The 27,977-nt window shown below is 40.2% G+C and overlaps 1 protein-coding gene across 1 annotated transcript in view; it reads left to right on the forward strand.

Moving 5' to 3' along the window:
* Positions 1 to 27,977, forward strand: part of LOC124544709 (lysosome membrane protein 2-like) — a 392,218-nt gene that overhangs the window by 316,726 nt on the left and 47,515 nt on the right. The window contains exons 4-5 of the mRNA XM_047123353.1: positions 15,336 to 15,480; positions 24,507 to 24,704. Coding sequence (XP_046979309.1) covers positions 15,336 to 15,480; positions 24,507 to 24,704 — 343 coding nt within the window. The remainder of the gene's footprint in view (positions 1 to 15,335; positions 15,481 to 24,506; positions 24,705 to 27,977) is intronic.

Genomic DNA, 27,977 nt, shown 5'->3' on the forward strand with positions numbered 1-27,977 from the left:
TTCCGTTCAACTGCTCTTCCAAGTCCTTTGCTGTCTCTGATAGAATTACAATGTCATCGGCGAACCTCGAAGTTTTTATTTCTTCTCCATGGATTTTAATACCTACTCCGAATTTTTCTTTTGTTTCCTTCACTGCTTGCTCAATATACAGATTGAATAACACCGGGGAGAGGCTACAACCCTGTCTCACTCCCTTCCCAACCACTGCTTCACTTTCATGCCCCTCGACTCTTACAACTGCCGTCTGGTTTCTGTACAAATTATAAATAGCCTTTCGCTCCCTGTATTTTATGCCTGCCACCTTTAAAATTTCCAAGAGAATATTCCAGTGAACACTGTCAAAAGCTTTATCTAAGCCTACAAATGCTATAAACGTAGGTTTGCCTTTCCTTTACCTATCGTCTGTGAGAAGTCGTAGGGTCAGTATTGCCTCGCGTGTTCCTACATTTCCCCGGAATCCAAACTGTTCTTCCCCAAGGTCGGCTTCTACCAGTTTTTTCAGTCTTCTGTACAGGATTCGCATTAGTATTCTGTAGCGTGACTTATTAAAGTGATAGTTCCGTAATTTTCACACGTTTCAGCACCTGCTTTCTTTGGAATTGGGATTCTTATATTCTTCTTGAAGTCTCTCTTGCTCGCCAGATGGAAGAGTTTTGTCATGGCTGGATCTCCCAACGCTATCAGTGGCTCTAACGGGTATGTCGTCTACTCCCGGGACCTCTTTTCGACTTAGGTCTTTCAGTGGTCTGTCAAATTCTTTACGCAGTATCGTATCTCCCCTCTCATCCTCCTCTGCGTCCTCTTAAATTTCCATAATACTGCCCGCAAGCACATCTTCCATCTGAAGCCCCTCTATATACTCCTTCCACCTTTCTGCTTTCCCTTCTTTGCTTAGGATCGGTTTTCCATTTGAGCTCTTGATTTTCGTATAGGTGGTTCTCTTTCCTCCAAAGGTCTCTTTAATTTTCTTGTAGGCTGTATATTATAAAGTAAATTAATGATTTGCCTGTTATAGTTCCACTCCAATCTACTCCGGGAGCAAACCAAGAACCCACCGTTGTGTTGGCGAGTGTATTCTCGTACGGACACCACTATCCTTTTCGCGTATTGTGTGAGGAAAGAATGTCTCTAAGCCTCTTTATGCACCTTAATCTCTATAGTCTCGTGATCCCGATGCGAGATATACAACAGTGGCAGCAAAACTGTCCCACAATCTTCGTCCAGTACCTGTTGTTTAAAGTTTTTCAACAGGTTTTCTCAAGAACAAAGTCACATTTCTCCCGAAGACACCCGTTTAAGTCCTCCCAGCATCTCTGTTACGGTTTTGTACTGGCTATACCCAACTGTTAGGATCATCCTAGCAGTGCGTCTGCTCTCATACGCACATAATAGTTTGATCACACCATTGTCTTGTATGAGATTTCCTTTACATTCCTACTGCACTTTCCCAGAACCCTTCCGATAATTCTTAGTTTTCAGTTCGTTTTTACTAATTCAGATTTTACATGTTCGTCCCGTTTCTTATCACTTTTTAGTATTGTCCCTAAGGGAGCCGTATCCGTACGATGTAACGTCCTCCAGATGCTCAATACGACTGAATTCTTCCTCTTTGATAATGGGCATTATCTAGTATCCATCCACTTTAAAAGCTGGCTGACATTTACTACACCGAATGGAAATCTTTTCAGTCTTTTTGCATCTTCTTACGATCACCCAATTACGATACTTTCTGGTAGACAACTTCATCGCCAGCGAAGAATGTAATAACGCTGCTGGAAGGGGATGACAATTCATTTCTGTCTAGACTAAGCAGTAGGGATGGGCGACATTTGAGGGAACTATTATAACAACGCTGTTATGGAATCGTGGCCATTAAGCCGGCCGGAGTGGCCGAGCGGTTAAAGGCACTACAGTCTGGAACCGCACGACCGCTACGGTCGCAGGTTCGAATCCTGCCTCAGGCATGGATGTGTGTGATGTCCTTAGGTTAGTTAGGTTTAAGTAGTTCTAAGTTCTAGGGGACTTATGACCACAGCAGTTGAGTCCCATAGTGCTCAGAGCCATTTGAACCATTTGAACGTGGCCATTAAGCAAATACGTTCCACGCTGGAACTTATTACTTTATTGATAATGATGGTATCAGTATCATAGGTGCTTTTTCACTGTAGTAGATGGCCTCAGAATTCTGTGTCCGCAGCTCATGGTCTAGTGGCTAGCGTTGCTGCCTCTGGATCACGGGGGCCAGGGTTCAATTCCCGGACGGGTTGGGGATTTTTCTCTGCCCGGGGACTGGGTGTTTGTGTTGGCCCCATAATTTCATCATCATCATCATCATTCGTGACAGTGGCTAGATTTGACTGTGAAAAAAATTTGGACTGTGTAAAAATTGTAACTGTGTACGGGCGTTGATGACCGCGCAGTTGAGCGCCTCACAAACCAATCATCCATCATCATCATCATCAGAATTCCGTCTCGCGACGTATTACACACAGACAGCTCTGTGAGATAAAGGCGATCATTCGGACTTTCCTTCTAAGCCACTGGGTGAGGCAGTCGTGACTCAACAACCCCTTCTCGTAGACGAATCCAAGTCGTGGATACAAATGCGGACCAATCGTAAACATTACTAGCGACACACGTGGGAACTAAAGTCGAACCAAATTTTTGTATCGTGTGTCGGAGACGGCTCTGTTCAATACGTACATTGCCTAAAAAACAATAAAAGGTCAGAGAAAGGAAATTTACGTTGATTACTGAATAAATATAACAGAGGTGATCTTAAAACATGCCGATTTCCCGTAGACTCAAAACACACTATCGGACCCATCGACGTGGGAATGCGCGGAGTGTTTACATCTACCACACTGGTTCAAAATGGTTCAAATGGCTCTGAGCACTATGAGACTTAACATCTATGGTCATCAGTCCCCTAGAACTTAGAACTACTTAAACCTAACTAACCTAAGGACATCACACAACACCCAGCCATCACGAGGCAGAGAAAATCCCTGACCCCGCCGGGAATCGAACCCGGGAACCTGGGCGCGGGAAGCCAGAACGCTACCGCACGACCACGAGCTGCGGGCTCTACCACACTGGTTTCGGAAGTATCATGCCATGCAAGACTACTAATTTTTAGAGTTGTAGGTATTTTCCAATTACAAATTCGTTCACGGGGAGCTTTTCTTGCAATTTTTTGTTGACAATATCTACGTTTAGGCGTTATTACATTCCTTATGAAGAAGGCGCACCTGAGGACGCCCACACAGATTATAATTTCTATTGAGGTATTAATTGTGAGTAAAAAAATTCTGTTTTGAAGTAATTTTTGAAGTACCATATTACAAAATTATATCTAGAATTAAATTAGTGCCAACGTCTACAAGAGCAGTACCACGTGAAACAAATAAACGTGTCGCTACATAACAGCTTGTATTGCGGTTATCTCGCGTATCATGTTCGCTCGTTTCCCATGCGTCGTCTCCAGTCGTTTGGGAACAGATTTCGTCGAGCTAAATTGTAAGGGAAGGTGCTTCGCCTGGCCCGTGGCTCGAACGTACTCGTTCCTCCGGCAACAGCCAACAGGGCACGAACTGCCGAGTGCAGTGTTGTTCCACTGTGCAAGCAATGCCACCTTTTTAGCGTAGCTGCTCCAAGGTTTTTTTTTTTTTTACTGGAGTTCTTTTTTTAACGTGTTGCTTATTCTAAATGTTTACCGTCGTTGACGATCTGGTGTTCTACGCTGAATGTCTTTGGGCAGTTGACACTTCAGTTTTTTCGCCTTCAGAAGCAGATGGGATCACGGTGGGTCCTGTTTCTTATGTTGAGTTGCAGGTTTTTGCCAACTGTTTACAGTTTCGCGCTTTCTTTCTGATGTTATTTTCATTGTTGCTGGCCAGGTAACTGGATGGTCTCTGCCGATTTCACTGGCTCGGGAGAATTATCCCTACCGAATCTAGTCGCCTGATGGTGAATCGGTTTTCATCTGTTTCAGTGGAAAAGTTTGGCTACTCGAGCTCTGATTTTCTCAAGGTATTTTTCTTGCAGTGTCCCATGAATTTCGATTGTCCTAGCCCACCGAAACATCCGTAGACTATATTCAAATGGTTCTGAGCACTATGGGACTCAACTGCTGAGGTCATTAGTCCCCTAGAACTTAGAACTAGTTAAACCTAACTAACCTAAGGACATCACAGACATCCATGCTCGAGGCAGGATTCGAACCTGCGACCGTGGTGGTCTTGCGGTTCCAGACTGCAGCGCCTTTAACTGCACGGCCACTTCGGCCGGCCGTAGACTATACTTAAATAATCTATTTTGTGCTATTTGTAAATGGTTCACGTTTGTTTGACAGGTTACCCCCCCCCCCCATGACGTATTTCATACACAGTAGTAATGAGGAGTAATGAGGATTCAATAGTTGTTTTGATAACTTTAATTTTGTTATTTTGGTTACTTTGATAGGTAACATCGCCATTAGCGCGCGGATAATTTTGAGTTTTGAAATCTTTTTTTTTTCTCAAACATGTGTGAATGAATCCTTTATTGAGCCAAACACAAAAGTTTTTTTTTCCTTGCCACGGGATTAGACCTTCGTAGAGTGTAAGATCTCTATCCAATACAGGCATTACCTGTGTAAAAAGTATAGCCGCTATTTTGGTAACGTTAATGATTCTTAGCTGATCCAAAGATTCTAATTTCTTCAGTTTCCTTTGCATGCAGCCTATCGTTTGTGGTACGTTTCTTCTTGATGTTAAAAAGGCATGTCGTCAGCGGTTAGGTTTGTTCTGGCATTATTTTATTGTGGCAAGTCGTTTATGTAAATATTGAACAATAACAGTGAGATTGCTTATTCTTGAGGAATACCTGTTGTTGTGACCTTTGGTTTTTTTACTTTTTTCTTTGTGTTTGCACCATCTGCCTTCTATATTGAAGATGGTTATCGATGGACTTGACGTAGCAGTATTTGTATCGGCGTATTCTCTGTGGGTTTTGTGGTGAGTATCTGGTGCCATACAGTATCTTATGCTACCTCGATATCAATGAATACTCCTTTTGTTGATTTTGATCTCTGGAAAACAGCTGGAATTTCTCTTATTATTCGAAGAAGCTGTAGTTCGGCTGATTGCTTCGACTGAAATCGTAGCTCCGGCCGTATAATGTTGTGGTTCCAGTTGGTCGTTGACTCGTTATATATATAGCCACTCGATTTCCGCCATGCTTCAGCAACAGTAATCCAGAATGAAATTTTCACTCTACAGCGGAGTGTGCGCTGATATGAAATTTCCTGGCAGATTAAAACTGTGTGGCGGACCGAGACTCGAACTCGGGACCTTTGCTTTCGCGGGCAAGTGCTCTACCAACTGAGCTACCCAAGCACGACTCACGCCCCGTCCTCACAACTTTGGAAGGTAGGAGACGAGGTACTGGCAGAAGTAAAGTTGTGAGGACGGTGCGTGAGTCGTGCTTGGGTAGCTCAGTTGGTAGAGCACTTGCCCACGAAAGGCAAAGGTGCCGGTCCGACACAGTTTTAATCTGCCAGGAAGTTTCAACAGTAATCCAGTTTTAAACGAAAAGGCAGTCTCTGTTGCAGGTACTTACTTTAAAATTGACGCGTGTAGCTCCTCCTCGGAACTTCTTTGCTAGCGTAAACCGCTCCATTCACTGTTTTCTTTTTGAATAGTGCGGTTTACGTTGTCAAAGAAATTCAGAAGATGCGCCACTAGGGTGAAACGCGTTAATTAAAAAAAAAAATACCTGCAACAGACTGCCTTTTTATTCGGAAGTCATGTCTCGTGGGATAGTTCTTGGTTTTCCTTATTTGCTTGCTATTTGGATCTTGTTAGTAAGTATCCTAATGCGATCTATCACATCAGCTGTCTGAGCTGAGAAAATTATAGAAATTCTACACTAAATTTTGTATATAGCTGCGTTTGGTCGTCAACAATGATTAAACGAGGAAAACTTTATTATTTTTGGTTATATTTTGCACAGTGGCATACTTACGGTGAAACGTATATGATGTTTTAAAACGACTGTGAATAATACGTTACGAAGAGCGTAGTCACAGCTTCATAACTTCCATTAGTTGTTGACGTCTACGTATCTGTTGCCAAACAACTGTAATAACGAGTACTCGTTCAGCATTCATATACCTTGCACTTTCTGCTATCCTGTTAAGCAGGTTTCAGCGTGCTTCGCGGCCTGCACGGAACATACCAAATATTTAAAAGCTTTCGCTAAGCTCTAACTTGAGCATGTTGAGCCCACAGTTGACATTAATGTTAATAATTAATGAGAAACAACTCAGTTGTGTTATAACACCTTCTTGTGTTGCGACCGGTTTCGTTTCTTTGAACATCTTCAGGTTGGCTGCAGTTAAGAAAACAGGAAATTAGGCTAAAGCTGCAGTATCTTTCGAACAGAACTGGAGACTCGCACTCATAACACAGTTGTGCTGAAGTCATGATATAAATGATCTGGTTGTCGTATGTAATGCTACAGACCAAATCCAAGAATACTGATCGTAAAACATTCAGACGGCCGATTGGCCAAGTATGGCGACCCGATACTACATGCTTTGTACAGTAAACTGCCTTGCCCTAGACTGAGGTAAACATGTAAACAGTATAACCCGACCACGATGTTATTGCACCTGGCCTCCCGTGGCCGTCACCGGAAACACGCGGTGATGTTACAGTAAACAAGTACAGTTATGACTGAGGAAAACGCATCGCACTGTGAATGATTCAAAGACAGCTGTGTTTATATTATCAAGTGGTTCAGCGCGTCTTCGTGAAATATCACGATAAAAACTAACGATAAATCGAACGAAACGACCTCCCTTCTAAGTGAAATAATATTGTGGTCGAATGATACTCGAATTTGGCCTCGGTCCAGTGCTATAGTCGACTGTGCGATCATAATCGTTACAAGCAATTACGAAACTTAAGTACAGAACTAATACTAAAGAGTGCGCAATTAATGGAAACAGCTGAAAAGTAGAACCGAACAGACTGTGTTATTTTCGTCCGTTTCCACTTTCAATTGTTTGCATTACTTGTGCCCTCTTTAATATTAGTTTCGTTCATAATGTTTCGTCATTGCTTGGAACGATTATGATCGCACAGTCGACCATAACGCTCGACAGAGACTAAATACTGAGTTTACGTGTAAACTCGGTCCTGTAGCGCCACTGTCTAGTTGTTTATTGTATGCAACATGCCGCATCGTCTCGCAAATACTTCTGCCAAGCGGTCCGCTGAATGTTTGCGATCATTGCTCTTGGATGTTGTCTGTAACATCACATACCACAAACAGAGCATATATGTATTCACTTCAGCACAACTCCGTGAGGATTTCGTACAAAGTTTTTACCAGTGCGAGTCACCTATTTTATTCGTTAAGGTGCTGTAGCTTTATCCCAACTTTCTGTTTAGTGTACCTACATCTCCATACGTACATACTTCGCTAGCTACCGTACGGTGTATGGTTACTTCCCTGGTGTACTCTTGAGGATACCCTTGTACCACTGCTAGTCGCTTTCTTCCCTGTTCCACTCGCACACAGAGCAAGGGTAAAATGACTACCTATATGCCTCCACATGAGCCCTTATTTCTCTTATCTCTGTCGTCCTTAGGCGAAATTTATGTTGACGGCAGTAGGATCATTCTGCAATCAGCTTCAAATGCAGGTTCTCTAAATTTTCTCAACAGTGTTCCTCGAAAAGTACGTCGCCTTCTCTCCAGTCATTCCCATTTAAATTCCCGAAGCATCTCTCTAAAAACTTGCGTGTTGTTCGAACCTATCGGTAACAAATAGAGCAGCCCGCCTCTGAAATGCTTCGCTGTCTTATTCTAATCCAACTTGGCGCTGATCCAAACACTCAAGCTGTATTCAAGAACCGGTCGCAGCAGCGTCCTGTATGCGGTCTCCTTCACAGATCACCACACTTTCCTAAAAATTCTTCCAATAAACCGAAGTCGACCATTCGCATCCCCTACCACAATCCTCACATACTCGTTCCATTTCATATCACTTTGCAACGTAACACTCAGATATTTAAACGATATGACTATGTCAAGCAAGACACTACCTACACTGTATCCGAACGTCATGGGTTTGTTTCTCCTTCTCGCCCGCATTAACTTACACTTTTCTGTATTTAGAGCCGGTGCCATTAATCACACCGACTAGAAATTTTGGCTAAGTTATCTTGTCATCCTACAGTCAATCATCTTCGACACATTCCGTAGACCACAGCATCGTCAGCAGCCAACTGCAGATTGCTGCTCACCTTGTTCAGTCAGATCGTTTGTCTATAGAAAATGATACGGATTATATCACACTTCACCCGTGGCACTCTTGACTATACCCTAGTCTCTGATGAACACTCGCCGTCTGTAACAACAAACTGTGTTACATTAGGTAAGACGCCTTTCAGGCACTCGTACCTCTGGGAACCTATTCCGTATGCTCGTACCTTCGTCTGCTCTGGGGCACCGTGTCAAATGCTTTACGGAAATATAAGGAATATGGAATCCTGCCCGGTGTGCTTCATACATAGTTCGCAATATATCATGTGAGAAAAGGGCAGCCCGAAGACATTCATAGAAATGAAACCGGTCGTAACACAAAAAATGTGTAATAATATGGCTGCGATGCTTTTCATTAATCAATAATAGTTTTGCCTACTATTGGGTGCAGTACACAACGTATGGTTCTAACCTACGGCGACCTCCAAAGAGCGCAGACGAAAGCAGCCAAGGGAAGGTCGTTAAACTTCCCTGCTGGGAATTCCCGCCCGCGAGCTTTGAATCGGTGCCAATTGTGTTATGCAGTCGGTATGCGGGCGAGCGCAGCCTTCGTAGTGACTCCGCAGTGTGCCAGAGACGGTTGTCGGCCTCGGCCAAGACAGTGGCTGTACTGTATGGTGCTATGCTGTGACGTCTGTGTTTGCGGCTCGTATTGACCAAGGCCGTCTCCGTTGATACCTGTGTCCTGAGCTTGGCCTGTCCTCCCGTCGTTGGAAGCGGCGGTCGCAAAGCATCACTATGTCCGTATCCCGCTTCTTACGTAAACATATACACTGAAGTGACAGTGATAGTGATATGTACATGCAGAGATGGTAGTAGTATTGAGTACACAAGGTATAAAAGGGCAGTGCATTGGCGGAGCTGTCATTTGTACTCAGGAGAGTCGTGTGAAAAGGTCTGCGACGTGTTTATGGCCGTACAACGGGAGCTAAAAGACTTCGAACGCGGAATGGTAGTTGGAGCTCGATCAGGGGATATTCAGTTCCGGAAATCGTTGGGGAATTCAGTATTCTGATATACACAGTGCCACGATTCTGTCGAAAATACAAAATTTCAGGCATTACCTCTCACCATGGACAACCCATTCTCTGGCGGCCTTCACTTAACGATTGAAAGCAGTGGCGTTTGCGTAGAGTTGTCAGTGCTAACATTCAAGCAACACTACGTGAAATAACAGCAGAAATCTGTTAGGACAGTGAGGCGAACTATGGCGCTAATGGGCTATGGCAGCAGACCACCAACATGAATGTTGATGCTAACACATCACCTGCAGCCCCTCTCCTTGGCTCGTGACCATATCGCTTGGACCCTAGACGACTGGAGAACTGTGGCGTAGTCAGATGAATCCCGATTTCACTTGGTAAAGGCTCATGGTAGGGTTGGAGTGTGACACAGATCCCACGACGCCACGGTCCCAATTTATCAACAAGGCACTGTGCAAGCTGGTGGTGCCTGCCTAATGGCGTGGGCTGTGTTTACATGGAATGGACTGCTTCCTCTGGTCCAACTGAGCCGATCAGCGATCGGAAATGGCTATGTTGGCCTACTTGGAGACCATTTTCAGCCATTGATGGACTTCATTTTCCCAAATAACGATGAAATTTTTATGGATGACAATGCGCCATGACACTGGGCCAAAGTGGTTTTGGACAATTAGAGCGAATGATTTGACCACCCAGATCGCCTGATAGAGTACCATCGAACATTTATGGAACATAATGGAGAGGTTAGTTCGTGCACAACTTCCTGCATCGCCAACACTTTCGCAGTTATGGACGGCTGTAGAGGCAGTATGGCTCAATATATCTTCAAGGAACTTCAAACGACTTCTTGAGTTCATGCCACGTCGAGTTGCTGCACTATGCCAGGCAAAAAGAATTTCGACACGATATTAGGAGATACCCCATGACTTTTGTAACCTCAGTATAAATGCAGCGTGTTAAAAAAAGGAGAGGTCTAGTACTCATCTGAACAAGAAAAATAAATGTATTAGATGTGTGTCCGGAGATCTCGTCACTTGTTAGATGCCGAAAGACGTTTAGTTACGGATACGAGTACAAAAATAGTTCAAATGGCTCTGAGCACTATGGGACTTAACTTCTGACGTCATCAGTCCCCTAGAACTTAGAACGAGTTAAACCTAACTAACCTAAGGACATCACACACATCCATGCCCGAGGCAGGATTCCAACCTGCGACCGTAGCGGTCGCGCGGTTCCAGACTGTAACGCCTAGAACCGCTTAGCCACTCCGGTCGGCGATACGAGTACAATCGTTGCCTTGGCGTTCTGTCAAAAGTGCAGGCAGAATGTTTAGATGTCTTTCTGTATCATAGCACTTCAGGTACATATTAGTTGAGCTTTAAGCCGTCCTCTCACGGGACGTGTAAATTGTAAACGCACGAGGACAAGGAGGTGGAATTGCACGTTCCACTACACTCCGTAGGGTGAAATGAAGAACCTGGCATGTCAGATTTCTGCCTCGTGGAGAGGAACGTGGCCAATGAGATAAGATATCGTTTTCATCTCACAGAGAGAACTGAGAAGCCGTCTTGTTGTATTGGATTAAACTACGTATTTGGTTGGTTTCTTTATCATAGAGTACGTAGTATGAATATAAGCTGTTCCAAAGCATCAGCAGTTTGAGAATTTCTCGAAAACGCGTTATTCGTTGTAATAAATTGACACAAAACTACATACCGGTAGATAAAGGCTTGTTGTGTTGACGTTTTTAGTTTTATAACTTGCGTGCTATAAAAATGCACCGTTTCAGTGCTGCTGCACAATGAGCTATCAAAAGTGCGTAGATTTGATACAATCTGTTTTATTTAAACACCAAATAATGATAGTTTTAGATACAGTCTTTCGACAGTGTATACCCTGTCCAGGGGCCTGTCTGCCGTGATGATGCCACAGCTTAGTTGATGCAGTCGTGACCTGTGAAGCGAAAAGTAACAAGTATTCAATCACCTCCTTCCAGACGTTAGTATTTCACCTTTTGTTTCCTAAAAGATGCTGTTGATTTCAAATGATTCAAATGGCTCTAAGCACTATGGGACTTCACATCTGAGGTCATCAGCCCCCTAGAACTTAGAACTACTTAAACCTAACCAACATAAGGACATCACACACACCCATGCCCGAGGCAGGATTCGAACCTGCGATCGTAGCGGTCGCGCGGTTCCCGACTGAAGTGCCTAGAACCGCTCGGCCACAACGGCCGGCTGCTGTTGATTTAATAGGACTGTTACCTCCTGTAGTCCATGTTATTTATTATAGATAATGTATTTGTTTACTTTTTGCAAAGGCCAACGGCTAGAATGTTCCCCAGTGTTCAGAGATCCTAACGTAGCTGCCAGTTAGTGAAAAATACATATACATATCTCTTGGCTTTATGGTGCGCCTCATGTTTGTATATTGACAGTAAATATCTTTTTCAGTTATGATGAGCGGCCTAGAAAAAATCTCCCCTTCCATTCGAATGAAATTACGAAACAAACCTCAATCGTGAAATCCATGTGGTGAAGTACGTTACTTCAGAGAGACGGTAGTCGGTGCATCATCGACAATATGAATACTGTGAACGCACAAACTGGCATTAGACAGTATATTTTAACTATATTTAATTTGAAAACTAAAACTGGAAGGTGATTGCATTGAGTTAATGAGTTACTTCTAATAGTGTGTATGTCAGATTTTGTAAAGTGTTATTTGTTGCTGAAGCGATCTACGAGTCCAGAATCTTTTTAGTGATTTCCTCCGCTTTTTCTTCTACTATCGTCCGCCTGCTTAGCCGAGTGGTAACGTGCTTGCCTACCATGCACCGGGCCGGGGTTTGATTCCCGGCCGGGTTGGAGATTTTTCTCCGCCCGTGGACTGGGTGCTGTGTTATCATCATCAATCAACTCATCATCGCCGAAGCGCAAGTCGCCCAACCTGGCGTCACCTGAAATAGGACTTGCAACCCGGCGGCCGAATTTCCCTGGACGGGGCCTTCCGGCCAACAATGCCACACGATCATTTCATTTCATTTCTTCGAGTATCGCAGCTGTTTTGCGCGCCACAATCTTCGTAGAACAGTTATGTAATTTACGCGCGAGATGCCGCAGACTGCCGCTGAGATAGCAAATCGCGATGAGGCACGGTCCGGAAGATACTGCAGGTGGTTTCAACGCGACGACGGACACCACCACGCGTGGCATGCTTTGCCATGAGAAACACGTCCAGTGTGAGGACGGCTTTAGATAGTTACCGTACGTGATTCCGATTACTTGCTACTGTAAGTTATTGTCAGGTTAGTCTCATTTTGCAGTACACTACTCGCTACTCTGGGTATGTGTGGTGGTGTCTTACTACTGCAAACGACACTTTTGTCTTTTTTGTAACGTACTGTTTTTCCGGAAGAGTGGTTCATTACGATTTTATCATTTCCACTACTGCTCCACAAGTGACAAGGTGAATAAAACTTCCCATTACAGTGTAGCAAATGGAAGTAGACTGCCAGCATATGCTCTCTGTTCCACTAACTTTCCCAGCCTGTTAGGGACACAGGTTCTCCAGCAGCCGAAAATGTTAACAGCGGGATGCCTCGCTCAGCCTGCACTCCTGTGATGAAGGAGGATGTGCTACATTTAGTGGACGAAAATCCTGTAACCACTGGGCGACGATTAGCAGCAGTTGAAGTAGCGCTTGTTCTCTTGTTTGGTTGGGTGGTCCTTCATGAACAACTGCTTTACTGCAAAGAGTGTGTGACCTCTTACCCTTTAGATTACTCCAGCATTTGCCTTAGCGCTTTGGGGAAACTATTGAAAACCTGGACGACTGGAAAGAGATTTGAACTGCTTTCCTCCAGAATGTGAGGAGCCGCCTTGTTTGGTGAAAGTAAATAAAATCAGACCAAACGACTTAATTGGAAGTAGGTAGGTGACATCAGAAAACATATAGTAGCAACATAGATGAATGTAGCTGAATGGTATAATGTATGGTTATGTTCAGAGACAGTCATTATCCGGCATACATTGGTGATGACAAGGATGACGACGATGATGATGATGATGATGAGAATAGGATAGGATGATGACTCTTTTTAGGTCATGTCATGACTGTAGCATTATTCATCAAAGCTGGGCTCACTAACTGAATCAGTTATGCATTTCACAGCATGAAACAGAATCCCACCATGTTCGACTGAGCTGGGCAGTCAATGCTTCAAAGATGTAAAGTAGGTACAGCAGCAAGACTCTGCTCAGACTGTTGTTAAAGCCTCTTGTGAATTAATTTGAACATGTCTTCCATAAAATATCATTTTTATTACTTTAAATTCTCTGAAGCTTGAGGAAGTTTCATTTGCATAATATACAATACCTTATAGAAGAGATCATGAACAATGTTCATTAAAAAAAGTAATTCTGTGTGACATAATATCGCAAGGCACTAGACGAGCGGCCCAAGGCGCTTTAGAGTTCATCAGTGTATGTAGAAAGAGTGAAAATGGTAAATATTAATAGTGTGTCCAGTGACTGGCCAAGCACAGCTTTAGGTCTGTACAGAGAAAGTCGGTGGAGGTGACGAGGAAAGGCACTGAAGTAAGGAATTTGCCTAAAAAACAGTATTAGCACTAACCAAAGGCTTTTGGAACAGTTGTGGTTGCCTTTCAGTGGCTGTGGCATGAATGTGTAGTTAACATATTAAAAGAACTTTGCAGTTTTACCATTAACTTATGAGACTGACGTACTTGGATAATTTCTATGGTAAATCAGTCGATTACTCCAGTCTTTATTCCGTATGTGCACATCCGTAATTTGTCTTTTTATTTGCATAGTTTAAATCCTAACTCAACAAATCCATTCTATTCCGGGGACTACTGACTTATTCATTGTTGTAATGTCATATAGGTTACAGCTCCATGTTCTTACATACAAGGAATGAGCATTGTGTTGCACTGATCTCTTATCTTGATTTGAGCCTTTAATGATATCATTGGAACAAGTCGCTAGTAAAGCACTAGTGTCTGATAGTAAAAGGCAGTATGTCCACATATCAGTGTCAAAAATACTTTAAGCAAAGAAAAAAATGAAAGATGAGGTATTAATTTGATGAAAGTCATGACTATAAACCATGAAGAGCTGCAGAGAATTTAAACATGTATTCATTACCAGTCTTGATCAACTGATCATCAGGAGAAATGTGCTCTCCACACAGGGGCATGGAATACAAACTATGAACTAAGATGTGTTGATGCAGTTTGCCCTTGACAGTAGTGTCAGTGACCTGAGACAGTTATTATTTTATTTCATTACCACTGCAGCAAGAAAGATTTCAAACCGGTCATGTAAATAATTGTATATTGCCTTTAGAATGAATTTTCACTCTGCAGTAATGTGTGTGCCGATTTCAAACTTCCTGGCATATTAAAACTGTGTGCCAGACCAGGGTTTGAACCTGGGACCTTTGCCTTCTGTGGACATGTGCCCCACTGTGTGAGCAGTCCAGGCATGACTCACAATCTTATGGCAGTGCCTCAACTCCTAGCTTCCAGACTTCACAGAAGTTGTCTGGGGTATCTTGTGAGACTAAGTGTGTTGTGAATCATGCTTGGATGGCTCAGATGGTAAATCATCTGTCTGCAAAAGTCAATGCTCACAAATTGTAAGTCTTGCTTTGGCACATAGTTTCTGTTTCATGTTCCCTCATAATAACTCGTTGGTCGAACGTGGTAGTGAATAAAGGATTATTTCATCAGCAGCTCTTAGTGGTTTAAAAAATGCAATTTTGTTAAAACATAATGGCTTAAGGCCCTGTCAACATCAAGGAAACTATACTGAGCACAAGCTGGGGAAGGAAACAGCTGTTACCATGCAGGCATTTGATTAAGCTACTTAAAGAAACTATGGATAGGTGGAAAGATTTGAACTGCCAACATCTTGAGTGCAAGTCCACTGTGCAAACCACTCTGCCATCTTGCTCAGTTTGTCATGAAGAGCAAGACCTACATAACATTTGCACGGTTATTATGTTTCAGGCAACACTTGCACAAAGTAAACGTAGCTTTCACCAACAATGGCACTGTCCGGTACCAGGATGATGCGTCCTTCACTTTTGTGCCCGAGTTGTCTGTTGGCGGACTCAACACCACGAAGCTGCGTCTCATCAACATGCCGCTGGTGGTGAGTCACATCTGCATTAGTGAGAGAAACTTAGACTCATCAATAGCTGAACAGTTGGCTGCAAAATGTGGTAGATTCCATCCAGAGACAATTTTGAGTTACATGCACTTTCCTGTGTAACAAAAAAAAGTTAGTTAATTCAAGAATCATTAGTCCTCTTGTTTCTCAATAGATGAAGCCTCTTCTTATTATTTTTTTCACAATAAATAGGTAGCTCCTGGGTTACACCCTTCTGTGTCAGGTGACTGATGGAGGGTTATTTTGTTTATAGAAAAGTTACGCAACTGTGTTAAATGAATAGCAGGTTGTTTTCTGATAAGGATAACACTGTATACTGTATATTGTTGAAAGAGTAAAGAGTGAGTCAGAAGAGGAAAGAATATTTAGCTCTAACAATATAGACAAGCCCACTGATCAGGAAGAAATTGCATTTAGCAAAGATGAAATCAAAAGCTTAGACAAAGCAAATTTTTTTTAAAATGATGTGTAATGAAATGATGGATGATTGATGGCAAGACATACAAAACTGTAAATGTCAAATGTAAATTATTCCGAATTACTGGCCATGATTGTGCTAAGCTGGATTTCCCCCAAACACTGTACAAAAACTTTCAACTAAACAACTTTTTTCCCATAATTTTTCTGCATTGACTGGACCAGATACTGTAGCTCCAAACGAGTTTTACTAGATACCTATTTCCATACCAAACATTTGTGGGTTTGTTTCTTCTTAGTCAGTAACAGAATAAATTATTCAGCTAAAAGTTGTGCAACCATATTAAGTCCTGTACAGGGAAAAACTAGTTTCATTCAAAGCTTAGCTTGCTGGTAAGATTTTGGTGACACCAATTACCCCCCTCCCCCCCCCCCATGAGTATCTGCACCTGTCACCATAATGAAAGCCATGTAAGTAGCACTTTGAATAGTTTCTGTAACTTTTTTAAAGTAACTGAAATTGGCTGGAATCAATTACATGAAAGTTAGTTAATGCAGTGAATTTTATAAAGTTACTGAATTACATTAATACAATACTGTAATAAAAACACTCTAAGTTATTCAGTTAATTACCAGTACCTGCAGAAAATAATATGGGGGGGGGGGGGGGGGTGGACTCATTGAGCCTATACTGAACTTGAGCAGTTTGTGATGAAAAGGTAATATGCTTTTATTGCTGTAGAAAAGAAAGGTCCAATTTGCTCAGTTTGTGCTACATACATTTTTGAATTTCGAAGGGATTTGTTTCCATCTTGAAATCGTCCATGTAATGACCAAGCAATAGTACAACTGACAGACAATGGCACAGTGTATGCATTAAAGAATCATTGCATATTTACAAATTGGACAGGCACAGTGTACACCATGCAATTCGAGCAAAATTGACCTACAACAGTGGTTCCGCATGGGCCTTATATACAATTTGCTATAATGTCAGAGTGTGTTAAAACCAGAAAGTTAATGAAATTTGACATAAATTCAAACAGAAAATGACATATTATGAATTGTAAAATAAAAGCATGTTCTCTAGCTTCAGTAAAAATTTACTTCATTTCAGTAATAACAGTTTTCCAAAAATCAATATGGAAGTTCCTTGAAGTAGTTAGTTATGTTTTAGCCTTTTTGTTAATAACACATTTCACACCAGCAGGAAAACACTTTGCAGTTACATAGCAAGACTCATATCTTAATTTAATTTGGCTTTTTATTCACAAATAACATCGGATTTAAAATATGTGTCACAGAAAAATATCACAACCTTATTTTAGTGGTTTTAAGTAAATGGCATGGTTTAAAACATTTGTACCAATTACAGAGTAAGGATCGTAAGGAATACATTGTACAGATTTATTTCATCAAAACAGTTCAAAAGTGTAGTGTTACCTATATTGCCCATATTTGTCTATGCTTAGGATTACTATTGATATGTTATTAGCATTTCAATTAATCAAAAATAAGTGAGAATCTGGTGGTAATAAATTTTAAAGAAGTGGGAAAGATCCTTATTGATAAGTTTCAATTTCCAACTTCAGCATATGCAAATGCTAACTTGCATGTAAGTGCAGTGGTGGGAGGATGTACAACTACTAATTGATGTCTGTGGAAACCTGGCTTAAGTGAAAAATGACACAAAGTAACTTGGCACCTGTACAGGCACACATTCTCAGCACTGGGCAAGCCCACCACTTTGTTCACTGATTTTCTTATTCAGTACTCTAGTCAGAGACTGTGAACTTAAATTTGTGGTGGGACTGGTATAACCTGTTAATACAGTTGTTTGCAATCATGCTAGCTGAGCGTTAAAAGCTGTGATTGTAGATAGGCCTCAGCTGGTGAATTGCAGCTTCCCTACCACGAGTTGGCCACATGCAACAGAACACCCACTAGAACTGTCTTTCTTGTCTTACCATATCACCTGCACAGGTAAGGGCTGGATTATTTTATGTGTACTTTAATTTTTTCAAAAAATTGGATAAAAATTTACAACAGTCTGTTTATTCAGGAGGCCTCATTAGTATGTCGAGCTCAGTGAAGAACAGATAATAATGTGCACTATCAGCCAAGATCTTTCTCAACCATGTATTCTGTTCATGGTTGCTATGTCGAAAAAAGGCATTTGCATAATTCTGAAGCATGAAATGTTATGACTGTAAATTGTAATCATCTTTAAATCCATTTTCTAAAAATAGACAAAATGTCTGTTTTTTTGGACAGAAAGAGGTAGCTCCAACAACGGGATACGTTCTACGAGATGTAGAAGACGTATTTTGAGGTGAATTACACGGTCCACGAGATGTAGAAGACGTATTTTGAAGTGAAAATCCCTTTGAAAATAAATCAAAATCTAGTGATCATACAAAAGAATTGTTTTCTCTATCAACATAGGCATTCCTTTCAATAGAAATAAATTTCTGAATCTTAGTGCAGTGGTAAATATCAAATGAAGAAAAACTGATTTCTTTTCAAGGTAGTTTCTAAGATCTTTAAAAGATTTTAGTGATAAAAGATACTGCTATATCAGTTCTATTGTTACAGCATTAAGACAAATGTGTCATCTATTAAACTGAATGGAAAGAATGAAAAGATAAATATTCTGCTGTTTTATAGTTTAGAGTGTAATTAATTAATTTTATAGTTTACGTATTATTTTACTTTTCAGTGAAAAAATAGGATTTGTAAAACATAAGGCACTATTTAACTGCATAAGTTGTATCCCAGATGTGAAGAGAGTTCAAAGAATGTTGGCAAATATTAGAAAATTTGCCATGAAAGTAAATAAAAACTGAAAAACATCTTCAAACATTTTATGTTTGCAACTGAAAATCATCTTCTTCTTATTCTTATTTTCATTCTCTGGCATTACAACCCTGTTAGTATGAGCTTGTTCAACAAGTGTCCTCCATTCTGCCCTCTCCAGGGTAGTTCTCTGCCATCCCTTGACTCTTGAAAGATTTTATGTCTTGTTCCACATTCTCTATCCATCACTTTCATGGCTTTCCTCTTTGTCTTCTTCTAGTTGGCCACCATTCAGAAACTCTTTTAGTTGTTTTTCAGCATCCATCCTAAGTGCATGTCCAAGCCAAGCTATTCTCCTACTTTTTATTATTCTTTCAATGTCAGCTCCTTGTATGAGGCGATCCAGCTAAGTGTTTATTCTAGATCTCCAGAAACTATTGTTATCCTGAGCTGTCTCAGGATTCATTAGTGACTATGTTTCACATCCATAGGTTACAACTGGTTTTATCCTTGGGAATTTCCACTTTCAGCTGTCTGTTTAGTAAACTATTGCCAATAATTTCTTAAGCCTGTGGAAGCACCTATTACTACTTATGATCTGTAGTTTTATCTCAAATGAGCTGGAATTTTTTGTCCTATTAACATTAAAACTCAAATAGTCTTAAGTTCTGCCCATGTTCAGGAGGCTTCTTTCAGCTTGTATTGTTGTCTCTAGTGAAGCCGGCCAGAGTGGCCGAGCGGTTCTGGGCGCTACAGTCTGGAACCGCGCGACCGCTACGGTCGCAGGTTCGAATCCTGCCTCAGGCATGGAAGTGTGTGTTGTCCTTAGGTTAGTCAGGTTTAAGTAGTTCTAAGTTCTAGGGGACTGATGATCTCAGCGGTTAAGTCCCATAGAGCTCAGAGCCATTTTTTTGTTGTCTCTAGTGAAATTCTTCTTATACTAATAATTACTACATCATCAACATATGCACACACATGGGTTGACTTTGTGCCTATGTGATGAGATATTTGAAGCTTGAGAATGGGGGATCCAAGAGTTAGATTAAAAGGCATTGTAGAGAGAGAGAGAGAGAGAGAGTGTCCCTTTGCTTGATGCCTTTACTAATGTTAAATCATTCACTTAGTTCTCCATCCACGCACCCTGTTGCCTTGAAACCAGCCAGGGTTTCTGAATAAATGAAACAACCTTACATGGTATAACAAGCAGTAGCAAATGAATTAACATTTGTGCCTTGTAAAAACTATTGATGGCCTGCTTGAAGTCTACATAGTGGTTCTGAAGCTCAATATTATACTCTTGCTCCTTTTCATGTATTTGCCTCAGCACAAATATCTGATCTGTTGTTTACATATTAGGCTGAAATCCATTCTGATAGTCTCCCAGAACCTCTTCTGCATACGGAACTAGCCTTTTGTAGTATTCAGGAGGGTAAATCCTCAGTAATTTGAACAAGAAGTCTTGTCTCCTTTCTTGATTGGATAACCCCTAAGGTCCACTCTTCCGGGACTGTTTTGTGGTTCCATATCAACTCAGTAGATCGCAAATTAGCTTATGAGAACCAGTTCCCCCATTTTAACAGTTCTGTAGTTATTCCACCAGTGCTTGGTGCTTTTTAGTTTTTTATACAGTGCACTACATTCAATACTCTCTCTGCTGTGGGGTCTTCTGTCTCTGGATCTGCAGTGTAGTAGAGTGGTTGCTCACTCCTGGTAGGATTGCCCTCCAGAATTCCATTGAAGTATCCTCTGGATCTAATCCAGAACATCTTGCATATCTGTCAGATACAGCTGAAAGTGAATACACAATTTGTGTGTGATAGAAAAGATTGGTTGGTTTTGGGAAGGAGACCAGACAGCGTGGTCATCGGTCTCATCGGGTTAGGGAAGGATGGGGAAGGAAGTCGGCCATGCCCTTTAAGAGGAAACATCCCGGCATTTGCCTGGAGTGATTTGGGGAAATCACGGAAAACCTAAATCAGGATGGCCAGACGCGGGATTGAACCGTCGTCCTCCCGAATGCGAGTCCAGTGTCTAACCACTGATAGAAAAGAGAAATATATATCAGTCATATATTAATTCCAATTGTACAGGTAATGTACTGACAGTTTTTCCCTTGGATAAAAATGTCATTTTAAAATTTTTCTTTAACTTGGTAATTTTTTTCAGTCTATTGACTTCAAGGTGTCACTTTCAGTGGCTGAACTTGATAGTCCACACACTTTTTCTTGAGAAAATGTTGACTTAAAATATGTTTTTAGCAACTTGGGTTTAAAAAAAACCATTTCACCAAAGGCAACATGCTGCAGTGTAGTAGTAAGTTATTCTTTGTTAAGGTAGGCCTAGGGTAAAATATGATCTCAAATAGATGGGGATTTACTAAAACAGTTTACATTTCAAATATATGTATGTTAACTAGGAAATATTTGTTACTGCAGTCAGTGGCAGCCTGTAACATTACAGTCATAGTTCTCTCTCACACGACTCATTTATGGACTCAAGTTTACTTGAATGTTTTTGCTTTTATCATCATCATATTTCACATGTGCTAGTTTTTACTAATAATTGTGGTACATCCCATAAACAAATTTGGCACTTGGGTGTCACTCTTGGCATGCTGCTCCAACTGGCCATATATGTCTCTTGGATCTTATGCTCTGGATAGCCAGTATGTAGGAGAGAGCAATGCTGTCACGCCATCAAATATTTACAGACCTTCAATAGCCATGAAGGTAATAGTAGAGAACAACAAGAACAAATTTGTGTCCAGGTTGCGAGGGGGGGGGGGGGGGCTAATGCATGGACCATTCAATGTCAACTAACAACTGATGAGCAGTCCACCACTACACAAATGTAGGCTACCTCTGCTTATTGCATGTCACAGACTGCAGAGATTAGTGCAGATGCTTGATGCATGCTCAACAATAACAAGCCTTAACCTCACTGTTGTTTTTGTGCATTGGCTGAGTTAGTTCAGTGAACAGCTCTACTCATAGTGATTTCATTGCACTTAATTATAAGTGCCCCTTTGTTTCTGTGCACCAAGAAAGAAATAAATGGGGGCTATGATTCATTTTCTGTATTCTGAATGGACTAAAGCTATGAAGATGGTTTGCTGAACACAGCTTCAGTATGTTGATGGCTGTTTTATTGAATGAAATATTAGACAGTGGATAAGTCATTTGAAAAGTGCGCTGAAGAGGGTTCAGGTATGTCAAACAATTTTGAAAAAGACAGTGACATGGAGACAACTGAGTGAATGATTTATGATAGTCTTTGAGCCAGAAACAAGGCTACTGCATGTCAGTTGAACATCAGTGAAGGTTCAGCATTTGTAATGATCAGTCAATCTCTAAACTGCTGCATAGCTTATGCTTGTTGGTTGTCATGTCAACTCACAGACACATACAAATATTTGGAAATGTTGAAATCACATATATAAGCCATTTGAAGAGGGAGGAGAAGAGACATGGGTCATTCACTGTGATTCACAGCATAAGCAGCAGTGTGCAGGGTGGCACAATTTTCTTTACCTACCACAAAAAAATTTTAAAAACCAAGCTTCTGCAGTAAGGTTGATATTTTGGGTTGTGAAAGATTCAATATTAATCCATTATACTGACTTTAAGTGAGTGGTGATGGCTGCTTTGGGTGGTGAAACCCTAAGTGAAAACAGAGGAGGAGGAGGAGGAGGAGGAGGAGGAGGATGCTTTCAAAATGTATGATTTTGTTTTGAGATAACACATTCAACCAGAAAAACAATCAATGTACTCAAAATCTTGGGTCTGAATTGCTGGAGCACTCACATTACAGCTATGGCCTAGACTGAAGGGGTCTTCATATGTTTGCTCTGATGGAAGAACACCCACATGAATCAAAGTTTTCAGCAGATGACAAGGTTGTGAAGGCAGTGAAAAAGTTTTTCTGCATAAAGCCACAAAGGTACTTCCAGGATTGAATCAGGATGCTTACTGAGAGACTGAGTGCATAGAAGCTGTGAGTAGAGAAATGATACTGATTGTATTGTTTATCAATAAAAAGTTTCATTTATTCATTTTGACTTTTTCTCAAATGTGAACCTTCTGTACGGTCAAAGAAATCCATTAATACACCATTCTATCATGTCTGGTTTGAACAAGACCCCATTATGTAAAGGCATTATTAAGCCTCTCTCCCTCCTCACTGGTTACTTGACCACGGTGTTATTGAGCACATCTGAGTCACTGCTGAGGGAGATGTTCAGATCCGAGTCCCAATTCTGACCATTCTCCATCAGCCGTGAGTGGCAGTAACGCAGCCGTGTATGAGAGTGACTGCAAAAGCCTTTTGGTATTTCATGAAGTCCATTTTACAGTGAGTCAAAACTGTTATTGTCAAAGGGAGTGGTATATACAACTGGGTAGATGTGTCTAAATCCACTACTAACCCTTTTGAGAGTACTTTATTTTGAAATCCACTACTAACCTTTTTGAGAGTATTTTATTTTGCTTATGTTTTACTGCAGCTTACTTCAAAAACAGCATAAAATCTTGGATTCTAGAATGGACTGATGCTCATAAACATATTCTGTGTCTCCTTGTATCATGTTGTACACTGTTTTCCTAAAACAGTTCAACCAAATGTTTAAGATGTTTGTCAAGATAAGCTGTAGATGGCTAACTAGTTTTTATGCTATCATTACAATGACTAAAGTGTCAGTTAGTCACAACTGAAATTCGCAGACACATACAAATACCTGGTGTCACACTTTATAAGGATATTACCTGGAACATTTGCATAGGCTCCATCAAAGTTAAGGTAGGTGGCAGACTGGTTTATTGGTAGAATACTTGGAAATACAATCAATCTCAAAGGAGAGTGCTTACAAACTTTTCATGCTATCCATCTTATAATAGTGCTCTAGTGTCTGGAGTCCCTACCAAATAAAATAACTGGCAAGGCAGCATAAATGGTCACAGGTTTGGTTGATCAGAGGAATAATATTACAAAAGATACCGAAGAAACTTGAACTGGTACATACTTGAAGATAGATGCAAACTAACCCAAGAAAGCCTACTTAAAAAGTTCCAAGAACCAGCATTAAATGATGAGTACAGGAATATATTGCAACCTCAGTTACACTCCGAAGGAATGTGAGGACAAGATTAGATACAATTCAGGGTGCGTAACATCAGGTGGGCCAACAGTGAATTGCCAATGCAGCACAGGCAGAGACATTTATACAGCTACACCTCCCATGCTACATATGAGAATGGAAGGGGAAGAAGCCCTAATAACTGGTAGAATGGAAAGTACCTTCTGCCATTCATCTCTAAGTGGTTTGCAAAGTACAGATGTACATGTAGATAGCCTTTTTGTCCTTAATAAACCAACAGGAAAAAGGACTTTTTTGTCGGTTAACGGAAATTGCAGTGGTCATTAAAATACTGGCTGATACAAAGGTGTGGAGCCACCCTTCTAAAGCAAAAACTATCTCTTGTGTTGAGTAACACTTGCCTTGCAGGCAGTGTCTTTTCCATTCAGTGTCAAAATGAGGAAGAAAAGAGCGAGGCGTGTTAACTCTTACAATCCCACGTAGGGTAAGAATACTAGCATAATGGGTGCAAAATTAAGTTTCCACATAAACACTGTGTTTTTCTTATAGAAATTGTGTCCTGAGATAGTATTTTCTGTTGTTAATGTTTTTAGTTTCCAGATAGTTTAATCATTATAGTCTGTTCAATGTATCAGTTAAAGTTCACATCATGCAGTTTCATGGCAGCAGTAACTAGCAGCTGATAGTGGTGTTACTCTTTCAGAGTGCCATATCGATGCTGCGGAAAAGTAGCTACTGGACACAGATTGGGGTGAAGGCAGTGATGGCCAAATCTCCATTCCTGCACTTGGATGTGGAAGAGTTCTTGTGGGGCTACCAGGAGGCCCTCATGACACTCTCCAGTATCTTCTCCATGTTTGGACTGAGCCCCTCAGATATGCGCCTTGGCTTCCTGGAGGCTGTAAGTATTCATGCACTTTTCACTGGAAGATGGCTCAAACTAACTCTAGTTAGTTACATGATCCATAGACCATATTTCACATGCAGACGTGCGTATGCACGTGCCCACACACACACACACACACACACACACAAACACACACACAAACCATTTGTAGGGTTTTAATTCACTAGTTGTTACTGTTCAAGAATTCCTTGTTATGGCAAACCAACTTTAATCTACATTCACAAACCCTTTTGCTGTCTGGCATATTATTTGTCAGATTAGCTTGAGCTTATGGTGGAGTACTGCTCTCTTTTCTGGACATAAGCTTGATTCAGTATGAAAGTGTAAATCATTTTTCCTTTGGGTAGTGTATTGGTGAATAACTCTTTTACTGTTGCACTGGAATAGACTGTTGACAGCAAATTAAATCTAACTCTGGCTGCTGCTGTTAATATTCTCTGTTGGACAAACAGGTGCAAGATTTATGTCTGTGAACTCCACATATAGTTCTAATTTCTTTCTTTTCTGCAATCAGTGTTTTACCTAAGTGTGGAGTTACCCTAAAATATTATCCTGCAGAATGTCTGTGAATGGAAATATGAAAAATACGGTAACTTACTGATTTTTATGCTTCCAAAGTTGATGATAATTATTCTTACGACAAACATTTTTGAAATTAAACAATTCAGCAGGTCTGCTATGTACTTTCCCAGTTTAAGTTCCAATCAGTGTGCACAGCCAAGAATACAGAACCTTCTAACCTGTTCATTATTTCTTGGTGGTAAATTGTTTCATAATATATTGGGTATTTTTGACACTGCAAAACTGGATAAACAGTTTTCAAAGCTTAGTCAGTTTACCCCTGCAAAACCAATTAACTAGTGACATCATTTACTATTTCCCTTGTCAATGCTTCTTTGAACAGACTGATTGTAATACTTGTATCTTCTGCAAACAGGATTACTCTTGCCTCCTGCTTCATATAAAGTAGTACATCATTAACATAGCACAAGAAAAGAGATTGACCCACAAGGGAACCTTGTGGAATGCCCATTGTGATTTCTCCCCATGAAAATGATACAGTCTCTGTCTCTGTCTCTGTCTCTCTCTCTCTCTCTCTCTCTCTCTCTCTCTCTCTCTCTCTCTCTCTTCCTCTTTCCTCCTACAACCTAGTGCAACATTTTGCATATAGTTGCTTAAATAGAAAATGACCAGGCATTTGTTGAACCACAAATGCCATAACATTTAGTTTTTCTAATTGAATATTATGATTTAAACAACCAAATGCATTTTATAAGTCACAGAAGATCCCAATGGTTGATAGTTCATCATTTAAAAATTTTATTTTGTACTCAGTAAAGGTATAAATAGCTTCTGTCTAGCAGCCCTTTTGAAAACCAAATATTGTGATTATATATTCTATTACTAAGAAGGCAGTGACATCACACTCTCAAAGTTTGGAAAATGATGTAAGAAGCAAGACTGCGCAATTGTTACTGACAGTTATTCTAGTACTGAATTTTTTATTTATTATTATTATTTTTTCAATAACTGCTTTAAAAATTGTTACAAACTTATTAAGAAAATGGTTGATTTTTAGAGCTGGCAAATAGGTTTGTTCCAAACGTCAGTCAATTATTTTCATGTTTTCCTAAAAATGTGCCATACTCATTGTTTTTGCTGAGTGTTTTTTGGACTGTAAATGTAGTTATGTAGTGTGACTGTGCATTGTGATTTTATATTCTTTTTGTCACAGGGTAAGCATTTGTGTGTTTTAGTTCTGTTTGTTTTATGAAAACACTAATCACTGTATTATCATCTAAAGCTACCAGAGTGGGTAAATTTATAACTGACACTAGAACACACATGACTAATAATGTCTCTAATTCACTTTTCCTGCCAGATAAGTATAAGAAATTTACATAAAAATCATCACAAACTATAATCGTTTCTTTGTATCTGACAGACAGCACAATAAACAATCAATATTTTTCATGAAAATTTCCCAAGTACCTATCAGCAACCTGCACACTGTAACAGTAATTCAGGTTTTCCCAAACGGTGTTCAGCAGAACAAGTACTCTGCCTAAAATATTAATAACATAGAAATTTTTTGACATTTTGGTGATACTAATTATTTTTTAAAATTAATTGTGATTTCTGTGTTATTAGTTAAGATTTAAAATTGAAATTGAAGCAAGCTAATCTGTAGTTATTACCTCATCCTCTTCCCTTAAGCTCAACATTGACCTTTTCTTTTAGTGTCTGACACACCCACTTGGAAAGCAAGCTTGAGACTGCCTGTTGCGTGTAAGAGGCTGTCTATACATTTTAAGATTCACTTTATACCACGTGTTCACTGTCATTAAGGATAATATTTTTTGTAAATAGCACTTGCACTACTGTTCTAACTGTGTAATCATACTTTTTGATCATAGGATGGCCTATGATTGTCCCTTGTACCAACACTCATAGACAGTTGGCAAAATAAATAAATTGCAATTGTAGACACAAGCATATACTTTCCCAGTACCTTACTGGTCAGTTCCAGTGGCAATATATCAAGAAAATGTATATGGGCATTCATGTATTAAAAAATTTCACAACCATATTAAATGTCCTGTAGGAAATGTGTTACCAATGAAGACAAAATTTAAAATAACAATAAAAATAAATAAAATACAAAAATAAAAAGAAACTTCCATTGGTCAAATCCTCCTATTGTATTGAAAAATATCAATACAAAACCTCTTAAAATAGGTGTGCAATTTCACAACCATATTAAATGTCCTGTAGGTAATGTGTTACCAATGAAGACAAAATTTAAAATAAAAATAAAAATAAATAAAATAAAAAAATAAAAAAAAAACTTCCATTGGTCAAATCCTCCTATTGTATTGAAAAATATCAATACAAAACCTCTTAAAATAGGTGTGCAAGTTACAGTTCTTTACAATTACCATCAGAACTATAATTTCATAATGTTAGATCATTTCAGTGTCCCTTTTATGTATTTCCACATTCCGGCAATCCCTCTCTGTGGGATCCATGAAATAAAAATACTGAAATTTATTGAAAGCGTAATTAAATCTTGCAGGATAGTCATATATACTTCACACAAACAAATAATGTATGAAGATTTTATTTTGTAATAATTGTAAAGCAAATGAGTAGCAAGAGGAGAGGAAACTTGCAGAAAATAGTTAAGTCTTAGGAACTTTAATAGGGGAGTTCAGATGAGGGTGTATGGGGGTCAAGTTAGGTGCAAAGACTTAGCTACAGTTGTGT

Source organism: Schistocerca americana, chromosome 8 (genome assembly GCF_021461395.2).
Source record: "Schistocerca americana isolate TAMUIC-IGC-003095 chromosome 8, iqSchAmer2.1, whole genome shotgun sequence".
Classification (NCBI taxonomy): Eukaryota; Metazoa; Arthropoda; class Insecta; order Orthoptera; family Acrididae; genus Schistocerca; species Schistocerca americana.